Source organism: Pyrgilauda ruficollis, unplaced genomic scaffold (genome assembly GCF_017590135.1).
Source record: "Pyrgilauda ruficollis isolate IOZ18807 unplaced genomic scaffold, ASM1759013v1 scaffold4, whole genome shotgun sequence".
NCBI classification, from domain to species: domain Eukaryota; kingdom Metazoa; phylum Chordata; class Aves; order Passeriformes; family Passeridae; genus Pyrgilauda; species Pyrgilauda ruficollis.
This window is the reverse complement of record NW_024525489.1, coordinates 17,678,915-17,694,600: the sequence shown is the minus strand read 5'-3', so window position 1 is coordinate 17,694,600 and position 15,686 is coordinate 17,678,915. Positions and strand designations below refer to the sequence as shown.

Sequence of the window (15,686 nt, the reverse complement as noted above, 5' to 3'; positions counted from 1 at the left end):
TTTGTTTTGCAAAATTAGATAAATGAGGTTTTGCTCTGTCCTGTTTTCTTACTTCCTTAATTAATAGCTCACATTGGTCAAAGTGATATGACATTTCTTAAAGTATAGTGGAGCTTTGCCTGAGTTACTTATTTTGCAAAGCAAGGTGGCAGGGTTGAAAAAAAGACACATTCCTAAGTTGAGTTGGGTGCTCTTCTTACATGCAACAGAAAAGAAGCACCTGTAGCAAAGTCCTTGGAAGCAAAAGTTGCTCCTTCAGTCTAATGGACTGCTGAAATACGGTTCTCTCATGAAAGTGCTTACTGATACCAAATTAGCAAAAATCTTGACTATAAGCAGATAAATGCATACAATTTGGACTTTCAAGGCTTAGAAATAGTTTCAGAACTCAACATTTCTGCATGAAGCCTAAGAACTGAGGTATACACAGCATTTCTTTTTTCTTAACTCACACTGCCAACCAGAAAAGCAGGAAAACTGTGTAAGGTAATATCTTACTCATATTAGCCCAGTGTTGTGAATATCCCACTCACCTGAAGCAAAGCCTGTAATATACTGCCTGCACTTAGAGACTGTGGGCATTGTGTTCATTGGTAGAGTCAAAATCATCAGACACAGGTATTCATATCCTGCTATGCCTGCATTTCAAGGAATTTAAAGCATTCAAACAGTTAAATTATTTTTGTCCAGATCAAGTAGATTGGGGATATGGAAAATTAGGAAAGTTCCATTTTTGTGTGTGTAATTGACCTCACAGTGATCTGGGGATGTACTCACATCCATGACTGGTGGATCTTCAGACCAAGAGCATGGCCTGGATGCTTAGAAACAAGTGGTTTTTTTACCCCCAATTCTTTTATTCCAGCAGGTCTAATAAAAAACTTTCTCTCTCTACAGTCCTTGTGTCAGTCACATTTTAAAGCCTTTGGAGCTACAATATTATTCCTGCCAGTATTTTGCTCTTTGCATGACTAGTGTCCCCGTTACTAATACTGTCTTTTCCTCCCTAGGCTGAAGTTGGAGGATCCCTGGTCTGCCAAGTGAACAACAAATTTGTCCAATATGGAGTCACTTCTTGGGGACTGGACTGTACCCAGCCATCAAAGCCTGGTTTTGTTTCTTAGATCAAGAATGCAGTAGCTTCCCACTGAATGTGGATGCAGGCTAATTTTTCTGGAAAGCAGTCCCTGTGTCAGAAACAACATTCCAAGTATGGGTCTATGACTAGTTTTAAAAATTATGTAATAATTCATAGGAATCCTCAATAAATACCACTACTGGCTGAGTGTAAGTAGCCATTGCAAAGCAGAAGCCAAGCTGACCAATTGTTACTGTTTGTCAGAGTATCTGTGTTATACCTGTGTGAGTCAACCATGGCGGCATGTCACAGCAGCTGTAAGGCTCCTACTTCACCCCTGTTACACCCCAAATACTTAATCCAGGAATTAAATTGTAAGTTCCTTTACACTAGTTGGCACAAAGAGAAATCCCAATCAGATACTCTCAAGAGGTGAAAAATCACACAAAAGCTTACTGGCAAAAACATAGAAAATAAAGGGACTTTGGCAAAAGGATTAAATATGACACCATATTCACTTAACATAGCATTACTTAGCATTAATTTAGTACTTAGCATTTACTTAGGCCATTTCACCTAGAAACCTTTAAACCTATGAGATCTTACGTCACCCACAAAGTTTGATGAAAAGAGAATTAGGATAAGAAAGAGAGAGAGACAGAGAAAGACAGAAAGACAGAAGAGATTTATAAGAACACAAGTAGAGCTAGCACCTCCTAGGATTCCATTGTGGGTGACATAGGAACTCCAGGAAGCTGGCAGGGTCAAGACCATGTGCTGGCCTTGTGCTCCATTTGTTAAGCCTCCATGGGCCTTTCCCCTACGGAGAGACTTCCAGTCGCTTCGCCAGTCAAGGGCTGGGTTAGCACCATCCCCCCATGTCAGTGATTTATTGATTGATTGATTGACAGCTCTGCCAGGGCTGAGGGGGTCTGGGGCCAGGGCAGGGCACCACCTCACCTAGCAGCACACAAGCAAGCATTTCAAGCACCCCAAAAAGTGGCTCAGAACACTAAACTGATCCAGTCTCTGACAAAGATCCTGCATCTCAAGACAACAACCAGGACCACTGCACTGGGACCTTTCCTCTTTTGGTCTAATCAGGGTCCCATCTAGTAGGTAGAGCAGAAAGGAAAGAAGAGGAAAGCATATTGAAACTCATATAATGGGCAATTGCTATACCAATAAAACTAATTAACATCTTTTTATGCAGTTCATTCCCCCCTCACCATCCCATGAGTCCAAAAATCACAGGATAATCAGGCTCCAGGGGGCGAGTTCATGCATCAGTCTTTTAGCACCTAAGGAAATCCAGCAGATCATCTGTGATTCCCTGTGCTCCTGGGGGCATCACTTTCCTACTTTGAGGTTTAGCATTCTCTAACATTAGATAATTTACACAACTATTTGTGATACTTGTTGCACTTGTAAGCTGAGTTCCAAAAATAGCTTAGCAAATTCAGTTTAGGCCATCTTGCCTTTTGGTCCCCACAATCTTACATGTCCAGTATCCCTACAACACCAACAAATACACACATCCCAGATCACCACCCTTACCCCTCCCACCAAGCAGGTTTCAGGGAGATTCCCAGAATCCGTACTCAGGGAGAGAGAAAAGGTCAGTGGACATCATGGGAAATGACATACAGTGCAATTCTACTATTAAAATTATCTGGATTGCTTCAGGGGTGGGAGTCAAAGAGAAAATAACACTCATTCACGCCAATCTCCTCAGCATATCATTTTGAGGGTCATGATTTCAGACCACAAGCCCTTTCAAATTAACCAAGCCCTTCAGTGGTTCTCCAACTTAAATCTTTCTTCCTTCCCTGTCTACAGCTGGAAAGAATCAGGAGCTGATTTAGCACGGCCTGTAGTGATTGATTGACTGATTGATTGATTGACAGCACAGCCAGGCTGGGGTTCTGGGGGTGGGGCACTGTCTCCCCAGAAGCAAGGCCTGACCTGTCCTTAACCACACACCAGCACTGGTTTGAGACACTCAGCTTATCCAGCCTCTGAGAGACAGCCCATATCTCAAGGCAATAGACCAGAACCACCGCACTGGGACCTTTCCTCTCCTGCTCCAATCTAGTAGATAGAAAAAAAAAAGAAAAGAAGAAACTCCTGTAAGGGGCAGCTGCTATTCATAAATCTAGTTAATATCCCTTTAGAAAAGAAGAGGAAAGCATGCTGAAACTCCTGTAAGGGGCAGCTGCTATTCATAAATCTAGTTAATATCCCTTTATGAAGTTCATTCCCTCCAGCACCTCTTGAGTCCAAAAACTGCAGGACAATCAGGCTCTGTGGGGGGAATACATGCAATTTTTCAGCACGCAGGGAGTCAAGCAGATCATCCATGATTTCCAGTGTGTTCTTGGAGGCAACGCTTTCCTTCTGTGAAGTTTAACATTATCTAATATTAGATAATTAACACAATTATTTTTGATACTTGAGCTTGTAAGCTGAGGGTTTTTTGGTTCCAAGATTTTTTTTGTCTCAGGCCTGATCTTTAAATTTGGGAACTAATAACAATAATTTGGGAGAAGGCCAACACAGTATCAGCTCCTTCTTGGGCACTGTAAGGAGGCCCACCACTTCCCACACACTCCCAGTACTTTTATCACATGTTGGAGCAGAGAGGGATCAGTTCTCCCCTCTCTAACAAATTTAAACTTTTCATGCAACAGTACGAAACAGTATGCTCAAAAGACCAGAGTCCTTTACCACGTGCTTTCCCTTCAGAATGCTTTATTTCATTTCCCCAGTAAAATTTTCAAAAAGTCTCTGACCTTGTAACTTAACCAATTCTGTTGCAGGGTGTGGTATTATCACCTTCACCTCTGCGGTTTGGTATGCTAATTCCTTAACAAAAGGGCAGGGCTGAGTGTGAATGTCCAAGGGCACATAATGATTATAAAATCAATAATGAGAAATCAACCACATGCTAAAAAATTCCTATGTGCTGTTTGAATGAAAGGCTTGGAGAGTGCCTATGCACATCTAAAGTGCTACTCTGCATAGAAGCTTTGACCACCCCAAATTGGTCAGGAGCCAGTCAAGCTTCACATGGAACCTCAGAGTGAGAGGCATTGTCTGGGTAATTATAGCAAAGTGACCACACTTTGTGACTACACTTCTGCTCATGGCAGAAGGCAGTAATGGTGCCCCTTCACATCTCAAATATTTGCATCCAATGCCATCCATGACACACCCTGATGGCAATGTGGTTGTTCAAATCCAAACTCATGTCCCAAAGCCAGGGAAGGCACAGAAGTTGCAGCAGAAGGACACCTGGGCACATGCAGTCTCAGTGCTGCTGCACTGTGCTGCAAGGAGAGGCAGGCAGGCTGCACAGAGCTCAAGGGCTGCAGCACAAAACAACAAAATGGGAACAGGTTAGCACCGAGAGGTAGCAATCATCAGCCCTAGTAGCTGGCTGGATAATCAGAGGTAACTGTTCTTGTGGAAGAACTTAGTAAACAATTCATTTTGAAGCACTGTTTACTCCCTGATTGCGGAGGTCTTGAGAGTGTTTCACGTGCTTTTTGCCATGGGGACTAGATTCATAAACATCAGTAAATAACTGAAGGCATACACATGAGTCACTACTTAGGCACATCACAAAGTTTTGATTTAGCAACATTTTGATTTAGGACACCCACGGGGTTATTGTGGAGTTTATGCAGTGTAAATGCTTCTTTTATTATGTACTTGCCTGGGAACATAAGTTGTCAACATAAAAAAGCTAGAAAGCTGTGATTCATTTCTGTTCCTCCTACTCTTGTAATTCTCTCTTTTGTTTATAAAGCCTTCCACTAATGTATTTTATTTGGAAGCTTAATAACAGAGACAGCACAGTGGAAAGAATCTTTAACTAAGGCTTCTGAGAGGCAGAACAAAGTAACAGAAGGATGAACATTAGTCTTTCTTGACTGTAAGCAAATAAAACCCTGGTGATAGTCTCCCTGCCACTGCCACTGCAAGGAGAATAGTCCTTACTGAAGTACATGTTTTTGCTGAAAATGTAAAAGGCAAATACTGAGCATAGTGCACAATATGTCAGTGATTAACCTTCCTCTTTCATGTATGTATTCTTTTTTCCATACTGCTCTTCTGGTCACTTTCCCCTCACCCAATACTCCTTAGGCTTTGAACTCCCATTTACCCAAGCTGTCAAATTCCTATGAAGGAGAAGCCTTTATCCAGGACTATTTTACCAACCACAAGGAAAATGAAATCTCGGTATCTGAACAAAAACACAGCATTGGTTTCAGTAGAAAATTAAAAACTGAACTTTTCCTTTATGTTTTGGCTGCTGCAAATCATGGGTGCACCTGAATACAGCCAAGTGATACACAGACTGCAAGGGACACCTGGAGGTGAGCTCATCCCAACACCTGCTCAGAACAGATTCAGCTCTGTCAGATTGCTCAGTGCCTTGCTCCTGTCAAATTTGGAATGCCCCCAAGGGTGAAAATCCCACATCCTCTCTGGACCCCTGTCCCAGCATCTGAATACCTCGGTGGAGGACTAATTTCTCCTCAGATCTAACCTTAACTTATCTTGTTACAGTTTGGGTCCTTGCCTTTTGTCCTTCACCTGCTGCTTCTCCAGGATGACTCTGGGTCCATTTTCCCTCAGCTTTTCACTGGTTACCTGTAGACATCGATAAGATCCCACCCTTTACTCTTTCCTCTCCAGGATGAAGATGCTTCTTCGCCTCCTCACGCACCACATGGCCCAGCCAGCAGCTTGGCGGCCCTGTACCCCCAAGGCTGAGCCCACTCCAGTCTGTCTTCTACCAGCAAGGCCAGAAGAGGCTGTGCCAATCCAGGTGTGGTCTCTGAGGAGAGTGAAGATTCCCTTCCCTCGGGCTGCTGGCCGAAGTTCCCGCTACAGGGCTTTGTACGGGCAGTATAACCCAGCTGGCCTTTGCTGTGGGGACGCGGTGCTGCCACAGCCGGAGCCGAGGCCTCAGGGCAGCCTCTGCAGGGCTGCTCTCGGCGCATTTGGAATGGAGTCGGCCCTGGCGCACAGGGCTATCTCTTCCTGCTGCATGCAGGACTCGGCCTCCGTCGGGCTCAATTTGCAGCTGCACACTCAGGAAATAGGTGGCACTGAGGGACGACGTAGTTTGTGTTGTCCCCGAGAAAACGTCACTGCGGAAGAGAGAGCCGGAGAGCAGAAGCTGGGATTGCGTTCTCCCCCGGAGCAGCGGCCAGGCAAGGAGCAGCAGACATGTGGCGGGAGATCCTTCCGAACGCATGGTGAGATCTCCTGGGCACGGGGAGAGGGGCTCCAGCCTGGGCTCCCTGCGCTTGGGGCTGCGTGAGAGCCCCGGGATGGTCAGCAGGGGGTGGGAGAGCGGAAGCAGGCAGCTGAGTTCTGCTGATCGATTGAGCCTTGTTCGTGTCCCTCCGGGAGCTGCTTCGGGACAGGCTTGCTTGGTTAGCAGCGCGGGGTTTGTGCTGCTGCCTTGATGGCTGGTTCCACACCTTTGCTCACCGACCTCCAGGATGTAAGTGCAGGGGGATATTCCTACCTGTTGCATAAGCGGTTTGTTCTTAGGAGTCCTGTTCTTCCCTGACTGGAAGTGATTTAAGGGGAGGAAAAAACACACATAGGCTATCTCAGCAAATGTTAGCAAATTGCCTTGGAGGTTACTGAGATATCCAGTACAGGCTCCAGGTTCTGCACTTCAGACAGCAGAGGGAAACAATTCTAGGTAATAACAAACACCCAGTGGAGTTAGTTTTTCATGGTTTAGCAAGTCTTTCCCTTTTTGGCATTTGTTTTGGTTTGTTTTCTCAAAGGACTATAATTATTGTACCAAAGAACTCCCTAATGTGGCTGCGTTCCACAAGGCAGAGTAACAACACTTGCTTCTGTTGTTGCTAGATTTTAGACTGTGCTTTTGTACCAGAAGCTACTAGGCTTAAAGGGAACCGAGGAGGATACTTTCTTTTCCTAGCAGACAGGGGAGACCTAAAGGCTTGATGTCCAGTCAGGAGCAGCTAGAAGTGTCAAAGGTACAGCAGCTCCTTAAACTCTGGACAAAGAAGGGTCCACAAGCCTCTGCTGGTGCCATCCCTGCAGCACGATCAGCACCACATGGCCGGGAGCAGAACTTTTCCGGCTTGAATAGTTCTGTGAGCTCGGAATTGCCCTGCTGAGGCTGTGCCCCTATTGCAACACAGCAGTCAAAGTAAACGATTTTCTTGGCTGAAGCTACACAGCTGCTCACAGGATGAAACACTGCAAGGACGCCTATACTGACTTTCACCTAAATTGTGCTGAAGGAGGGAATATTATGGCAACAAATTATCTAGCTAAAGCACAGCCCAGAAACACTGTATCTTTGTACAGAGGCAGTGCTTTGTGGGCCCCTCTCTTCCCGTCCTATCCAAAGGGTTCGAAAAATAATGGCAGATGTTGCCAGGTGGCTAAAGAGCTTGTGATCACATTCCTGGGCAATGAGTGGTGCTGGCAGGGGACATTCTTTGTACTGCCCAGAAGGGTTGGAATAGGACAACATTATCAGACTGTAAGGATCTTTCTGTTTTTTCTCCTTTTGTAGGGAGAACATCATGTCCCGGATCAGGTGAGTGGAATAGCTGTTCTGTGCTGTGGTCTCTTCTTTTGGTTAGTGCCCTGATTGGGGCACAGCATCATCCCTTCTGTACTCTGGATGACAACAGCAACAAAATCTTCACTCATAGCCCCCTTGCAGTCCCCTGCAGGAGCCCTTGACACCTCTACTAATCCCCAAGGGAAGCTGGAGAACTTGAAACACAAGTCAGAGGGCTGGGAAGGTATGCTACATTTAGGACTGCATGTCTGTCAACTCCAGCTCTAGCAGCTTGGCTCCCACACCTCAAGTGTGGGACCTTGCTGTTCAGAACAGAAACAGGGACACCAGCAGACACTCCTTACTTGAAAGCTACGGGGGAGAGCCAGGATTGCCCTAAGAGATGATTGAACCTGTAGGGGAGTGGAGTATGAAACACTGGCAAGATGAACATGTCCAGCACATCCAGCTTTCTTCAGCAGCTGAAGACTTTTGTGTCTCCTCCTGCTCCTCAGCCCTCTCTGCCCATGCAGCTTTTATTCCTGGACAAGTCCAGCTGCTGCTGTCTCATTCACTGCAGTACCTGCCTCAAAGTAGCTTGGCCCCTATCCTATTGAACTTTGTCCCCCTGGGCATCCTGGTTCACAAGGAAAGGGACAAGGAAGACTTGTGATCAGCAAGTCCTGATCAGCAAGACCCCTAAGAAGCCTTGGTAGATAGAATCCTGCCCCAAGTCTTACCTGTGATCTTCAAAAATAACAGAAATGCCTGGTCCTTGCTGACTGCCTGGGATTTGGAGGCATCTGTCCCTGCTCAGTCCCAATGGATGTGCCAAGAAGCCTCAGCATAAGTCCCTTTTACACTGCTATAATTGAACACAAGCAATTTTGTGCCTCCCCAGACCTTTTGACTATTCTCAGAAGAATGCAGTCCTGGTCCCTGCAGCTGCCCTGGGCATTGGAGGGATGCTGCTTTACTGGCTCAGATCTGGACGCAAGATCAAGACTATTGACATGGGCGATGGGTGGTGGGGCGCAGGCGAAAGGCCCCCCAAAGGGAAGGAAGACACAAGCATCCGTCCCTTCAAGATTGAAACATCTGACAAAGAAATCGAGGTACTGCTGGCTGGGGGGTAAGGAGGGGCAGAAAGCTGCAAGGGAGGCAGTCCATCACCCACCTCACTGCCTCGAGGTGATGCCTTGGGAGTGACAGCAGGGCACTTCCATGTGTCAGGGCAGCTACCCAGCTCCATTAATGATGCTCTGGCTCACCATTCTTTACAAAGAGGATTTGAGCTCTGATCACTTGCAATGTCCCCTAAAGACTTTCTGAGAGAGCAGCCCCTCTGTGCAAGCTGGGGCTTCTCCTGCAGAAAGGCCATGCTTTGAGCAGCAGACTTTGACAGTGGGTCTGTGGATGGTGGAGCAGGGCAGGAGGGCATTGGGACAGCAGTGGCACCAGTAGGGCAGGACTGAGGGGGTTCCACAGAGGAAAGGGCTGTAAGGCTGAAGAGGGGTGGTGTCTTGGCTGAGTCATAGCTACTCCATCCCTGCTTGCCTGTCTCTAATTATCTGACCAAGCAGCAGTTCAAGTGAGATTCTTATTCTCCCAGCCAGCAGTGCTGCCAAGCTCCTAGCACCAAAAACCCTAAGTGAGTCAGCAGCAAGCAGCAAACCAAGTATTCCTCGGTGCCCATGGGGAACTTGTAACCTGTAGAAAATTGTATTCCACATACAAACAATTCAGTTGGTCAGTTAGAGTATGGCACTTCTTCAGGAGGGCTTGTGGTGTCCCAGAGAGCCATACAAAAGCCAGCGGAGCCAGGAGAGCCTGTCAGTGCCTGCCCTGGCACAGGGCACATGGCAGCAGCTGTCCAGCCTGGCAAGAAGGGCTTCCTTCCACAGGATCTGCACCAGCGCCTGGATCGGTTCCGCTTCACACCCCATGTGGAAGGAGCCGCCTTCCACTACGGCTTCAACTCCAGCTACCTGCGGAAGGTGGTGGCCTACTGGAGGAATCAGTTTGACTGGCGCAAGCAAGTGGAAGTGCTGAACAAATATCCCCACTTCCACACCACCATTGAAGGTGAGAGGGCCTCTGTGCCTTGAGCAGGTCTCACTCGGAAATGCACAGCAAGAAGGGGGAGATGTAAAAAGTGACAATATTTGAGATAACCTATGCATAACAGCTTAGTGATATGAGTGAAATATAACTAGTGGAGGCTCTTTTATTAATAGCCTTATAGGCATTAAGACCATTACACAGTGGCAATAAGATAGGTCTGCTTCAAGATGGGCTTCATCTGGCTCTGAACCTATGCTAACTAACGATGAGGTGCTCTTCAGTGATTGCCTTGAGGCCAAACAGTGAAATTTAGCCAGACTGAGGCTGGAATATCCCTCCCAACAATACAGTAGTTTAGCCAGATGAGCTTAGCCAGACTTTACATAAATGATCTCTAGATTAACGTAGAAAGACTTTATGTAATTGATCTCTATATTAGATTTCTATCATGCCCTTTTTCATGTTTCGCTTTTAATTACTGTAATGTTTTTGCATGTATCTTACCCCCATTGTGCTATTCATTCAAGTGCTGTTCTTACTTATATACCAGTTTCTCAGGAGGTGGGTGCTAATCTCCAGTGACCCCAATATCTGTGGCTGGGGTCAATATCTCTGTCTGTATGTAAAAGATGAGACAACCGATACTATGCAGGCATCCCCTTTCAGCCAGACATCTTCTTGCAGTGGGCTGATTGTGGAACTTCTGCTGCAGATGCTAATTACAGTTTTGTCTCCCTCCTTCTACAGAATGCAGAGCAGAAACTGTGGTCCCAGAGCTTTAATTTTTCTTTCTTGGATGTGTGGCAGGGATTGATATCCATTTTATCCATGTGAAGCCATCCTATGTTCCTCATGGTCAAGCTGTTCGACCTCTGCTGATGGTCCACGGCTGGCCCGGCTCCTTCTATGAGTTCTACAAGATCATCCCCCTGCTCACGGAGCCAGCCAAGCATGGCCTGAATGAGGGTGATGTGGTGTTTGAGGTCATCTGCCCCTCCATCCCAGGATATGGTTTCTCAGAGGCTTCTCACCAGAAAGGTAAGCAATGAAAAGACTCTGTTGGAATTGCAGTTTTTGGAGTAACACCTCAGACATCCCAGGCAGCCCTGGGCATCACAGTTTGTAGTGCAGATGCCTGGCTCTTCACTAAGGCCCATGTGGCTGAGGCTCTGAGGCTGGCTGTGAAGATTTGCAACACAGTGGTAACTGGAAGTCAGGTCTGATTTCGCTTTCCACTGAATTTCTTTCATCTTGTGCTCACTTTCTTTCCAAGCAGTGAGGCAGAGCAGCACTGCACGCTGTCCCTTCTCACAGCTCCACACACACATGCCTCAGTCAGGTCACAGTCTTTGGCCAGGGGAGGAACACTAGGTGTCCTGTGTTTCCCCTTACCTACAGAGTTTGACTCCGTAGCAACTGCTCGGATATTTCATAAGCTGATGAACAGATTGGGCTTCAAGGAATACTACCTACAGGGAGGAGACTGGGGATCTCGCATTACCACAAACATGGCCCAGATGCTGCCACAGTAAGTAGCAAAGGAAATCAGTGCAGAAAAGCTGCCTCCAGTTCCTACCCTACCTTCTGGCTCCATAGTCCTGCCTTCTGTTTGCCCTGCTTCTCATCCCCTTCTGCTCTCTGTTTTCTTCAGGGACAACCCCATCCTCCATATTCAATTGCATTCATATGCTTTGTGTTGAAATTTTTTTTTTATTATGATGAACCTGAAGGGCTTGGTGTATTTGATTCAGTCCAGTGTTTATCTCACAGCTGCAGTCAGACTTGTTTTCTAGAAAACTTGGAGACAGAAAATTGCTTGATTTCACCCTCTATTCTTTAACTTACTTTTAGATCTGTGAAAGGGCTTCATCTGAATCTCGTTTTCGTCGGCACACGAGGTTTGGGAAAGATGATCCGTACAATGCTTGGGGCTTATGTACCATGGCTTGTAGGCTTCAGTAGGGAAGATGCTCGACGTTTCTACCCTTTCATGCAGAAAAACGTATATGATGTCCTACGAGAGTCTGGATACTTACACATCCAAGCCACCAAACCAGACACTGCAGGTAATGTACCTTCTCTGCATCCCTGTGAACGTGGTACGCTAATCACTCGTGGTACATGAAAACAAAGGCCAGCCAAATTTGAGAAGCAATGATTTCTGTGACTTGAGTGCAAGACTCATGGGGGTAATGAGTTTATGGGGATGAGAGCTGTATAAAATGAAGCTAAAAGAAACCACTCAAGATGGAGATTTCAAGTATAACTTTTCAAGGTCTTTTAAATAGCACACCACTTTCCTTGAGAATGAACCCATTTCCATAGAGTCTCTCAAAAGTAAAACAGGGTTCTGAAATTGAAGCTTTGAGAAGTAAATGGGGATGAAAACAAGAAAAATATCATAAGCAACGAGGTGCAATGTGAAAGTTGCAAAAAGGTAGACAAAGCTCAAACACCTGAAAAGCCAGAATGCTGACGTCCTGGGGCCAGTGGATAAGGACTGTGAAGAAAGATATGGCCATTTCATAATGCTAAGAGGAGTTCTTTGCATCAGTCCCCACTAGAGAGGACTCTGGGATATTGCTTTATTGAAGTAATCTCTCATCAGGAAAGACAGCAGAGCTGTCTCAGCTGGTGTCAGATTTGGAGACCAGAGGACAAACAGCCCCCCATCCCAGCAATTCACCAAAGGAGAAGAAAAAGAAGCTCAAACTGGAATGTCAATGAATGCCTAGACTATTGCTTGAAGTGATTGCAAACCCAAAGGAGTAAAAGGAGATAAACAATATACCAGGTGGGAGGGAGTCGTGGTGCTGGTGGTGTTTCTGGTTGCTTGAGTGTTTTTAAGGGCCAAAAAGTGAAGACATCCACAGGAAAATGAAGATTAGTATGTCTAGTCTCTGATCAGAAATCTGACAGAGTTGTGTAAACAAGGAGAATTGATTTACAGGGGATAATATCACAGGAAACTCAAAAATCAGAGCTCTGGCAGAATCAAACAGCTGTAGATCCACTAATGGAACTTATATAATTTCCAAAAATATTTTGTTGAGACTCCTTCCCCAGCATTCTTAAGAAATTGAACTGCCTAAAGAAAAGAATTAAAACTGGTCAACATGAGAATCCAAGTGCAGGAATAAATCCACAAGTTCCAGGGGAGGGAGAGAATCACAAAAATCTGTGCTGACATCTATACCCTTCAACAAGATCCTAACTTCTCTAGGAATAAAAGTTAATAATTAGATGTAAAATTGACAGTTATCCAAGCTTTGGTTTATAAGTGACTGGTTGATAAAACCAGCCAATAAAAACTGATATCAACAAAGTTCAAAGCAGTTTAAGAAAGTCACAGTTCAAGTGGGTTCAATTTTGGCTGCTCCCATATGAGAGAATCCATGAGTCAAGGGTAGTGCTCTCAAAAATCAGCTGGATCAAGGATTAAGGCAATTTTGCAAATTCTAAAAAAAATGAAAAGCAAAACCACAGAATCCATTATATTCATGATATTCTGAATCTGTTGTATTCCTGTTAGGCCTGTTTCATAAATATATTTTAGAATCACAATACATCCCATCCTAAGCAGGACAGTGCTCCCAAATATTTTATCTGAAATTTCTTTTCAGGCTGCCATCTCTTTACATCTGAATTTGCTCCTTCTGCCACAGATCACCAAGAAGCCAATGGAACTTCCTTAACTCCTAGCTTATTTTGTATAGGAATTATCTGAATTTGTAGTGCTCTCAGATACAGCCAGAATTCCTCTGCAGGAAATTTGTCACAAATAAAGTACTATAAGGGATAGATAAATACAGAGTCTCTACTGAATTCTCTAGAAAACTCTGAACTCTTCATGAAAGTCCAGTTTAACTTGCACTGAAGTATTGCAATACCAGGCAACTGCAACAGCTCTTCTCCTCAATTAGGTTGTGGACTGAATGACTCCCCGGTGGGGCTTGCTGCGTATATTATGGAGAAATTCTCAACCTGGACAGACAAATCATTTCTGCATAAAGATGATGGAGGCTTGGAAAGGTAAGATGTCAGGTTGTGATGTTATTCTGTGAGAAGTCTCATTAAAAGAATGAGTGGTGGGAACTAATATGAGGATACAGGTAAAACACTGGCCTGTCAAAACTGAAATCTAAGGATGAAAGGCTGATGTGACAAGCACTAGTTTAAACTTACAGCAGATTGCCTGCACACTACTGCTTCAGCACCAGGTGGTTTTGCTCTGAATACACAGGTGCCGACTAATCTGCTGCTTGAAAATAAGTGGAGATTTAGAAGGACAGCAGTTCTTTAGGGCGTGACCCCAGCATAGAGCACTGAGGAACAGCTTCCAGTTAAATTTCTTCCTCTCTCTCTCTCAACAGCAAATACTCTCTTGATGAGCTTTTGACCAATGTGATGATTTACTGGGTGACATCCTCCATTGTGTCCTCAATGCGATACTACAAGGAGAACTTTTCCAAGGACCCTACTCTAAGTGTTCATGACAGGTAATTATGTGGCAAGTTGCAAGCAAGATTTGCAATGAGGTTGAAACATTTGCCTGTATTAACAGTTAGATCACTTACAACAGCACATTTAATTAGTTCTAAGAAAAATGAAAGCCCACAATTCTTATTTGCTTTTGATAAATATTAAGGGTCACTTTTTTTTTGAACCTATAATGCACACAAGGTAGCTTGCAGCCAAGACAATGCAAAAGACTTATCAAAGCACCAAGCACACACCTATGTTCAAAACAGAAGTCTATACACTTATTCACCAAACAAATGTGACTTGTAGCCCAGTTCAGTAAAAACAAAACAGAAGATCATGGGCACACCTATGAGAGAAGTATAAACTGAATTAGGAAGGCTACTGCTTGCTGGAGGATAAGCTAAGAACTACAAGAGTTAAGCACAAACCTGGGGTAGCAATTTGGAGAGCAGTACTTGAAACCCAGCACCTTGTCACAGCTGGTACATTAACATGATGCTAAGAGAGGCTGACCACAAAATGTTGCTGAGCAGACTTCTCCACGTAACTGATCATCAGAACAAGTGGGGGAGTCTTTTTCTTGGTGGACTGAACCAGCCCCATTTCTCTCCAGAGGGTCATTTGTTATGCATTTGGTGCCAAATTCTAAAGCAAACGAGCTGGCTCATTTCTCAAAGAGGTGTGGTATCTTGTCATGTAGCACAACACTCACAAAAGTTAAACTCAAAGATGGGAAACATTTCGAGATCAACCTGTGTGCAAGGTTGGCTCTACTTTACACCTCTACAGGTATCATCTTCTTCAACTTAATGCTACCTGAATAGAAATCACACTCCTCGGTGGAGTGCAGACCAGGAGGTGCACTGCACAAAGTGGGGAAACTTCACCAGCTGAATGTGTTCCCAAAGACAGAGGTTTTTATAGACTTCCCCCAGGACTTGTTTCAACAATGCAATTAACTTATGTCTTCTAGGGTTGGCGTATATGTTCCCACAGGGATTGCAGCTTTTCCTCAGGAGATTATACATGTACCACGTATCTGGGCAAAGAACGTCTACAAGAACCTCATCACCTACACTTATATGCCACGTGGAGGGCATTTTGCTGCCTTTGAGGAACCAAAGCTCCTGGCACAAGACATCATGCAGTTTGTCAGAAAAGTGGAACAGCTGTGAGCCTGCAGTTGAAATATATGCATAGAATGGAAACAAGTGGTTTTACCAGTGGCAGAACCTTTAGACTGGATTTGTTTAATCACTCAGAATAATCACACATAGAAGCCAGCATTTTATTTTGATAATAATACAGTCATGATTTTAAAAATCAAGTTGTAATGTTTTCATAAGAAAAAAAACAAAACAAAAAAAATCAAAAAAGCATCTTGTGTTCCTTTGTTCCCAACACCCTATCATTGCTGCATTCATAGTTCAAGTATAACAGAATATGTAAACGGTTTATTGCAGTAACATTGCACTCAGCTGAGGAAGA

General features: G+C 44.7%; 1 protein-coding gene across 1 annotated transcript; it reads left to right on the top strand.

Annotated features, from left to right (window-relative positions):
* Window positions 1–6,201: 6,201 nt before the first annotated feature.
* Window positions 6,202–15,547, top strand: LOC121358526 (epoxide hydrolase 1-like). The gene is made up of 10 exons (XM_041476757.1): window positions 6,202–6,348; window positions 7,659–7,682; window positions 8,551–8,764; window positions 9,554–9,734; window positions 10,521–10,751; window positions 11,112–11,241; window positions 11,565–11,779; window positions 13,637–13,745; window positions 14,087–14,212; window positions 15,172–15,547. The coding sequence occupies exons 1-10, from the start codon at window positions 6,320–6,322 to the stop codon at window positions 15,371–15,373; spliced, it is 1,461 nt and encodes a 486-aa protein (XP_041332691.1). The 5' UTR covers window positions 6,202–6,319; the 3' UTR covers window positions 15,374–15,547.
* Window positions 15,548–15,686: the final 139 nt, after the last annotated feature.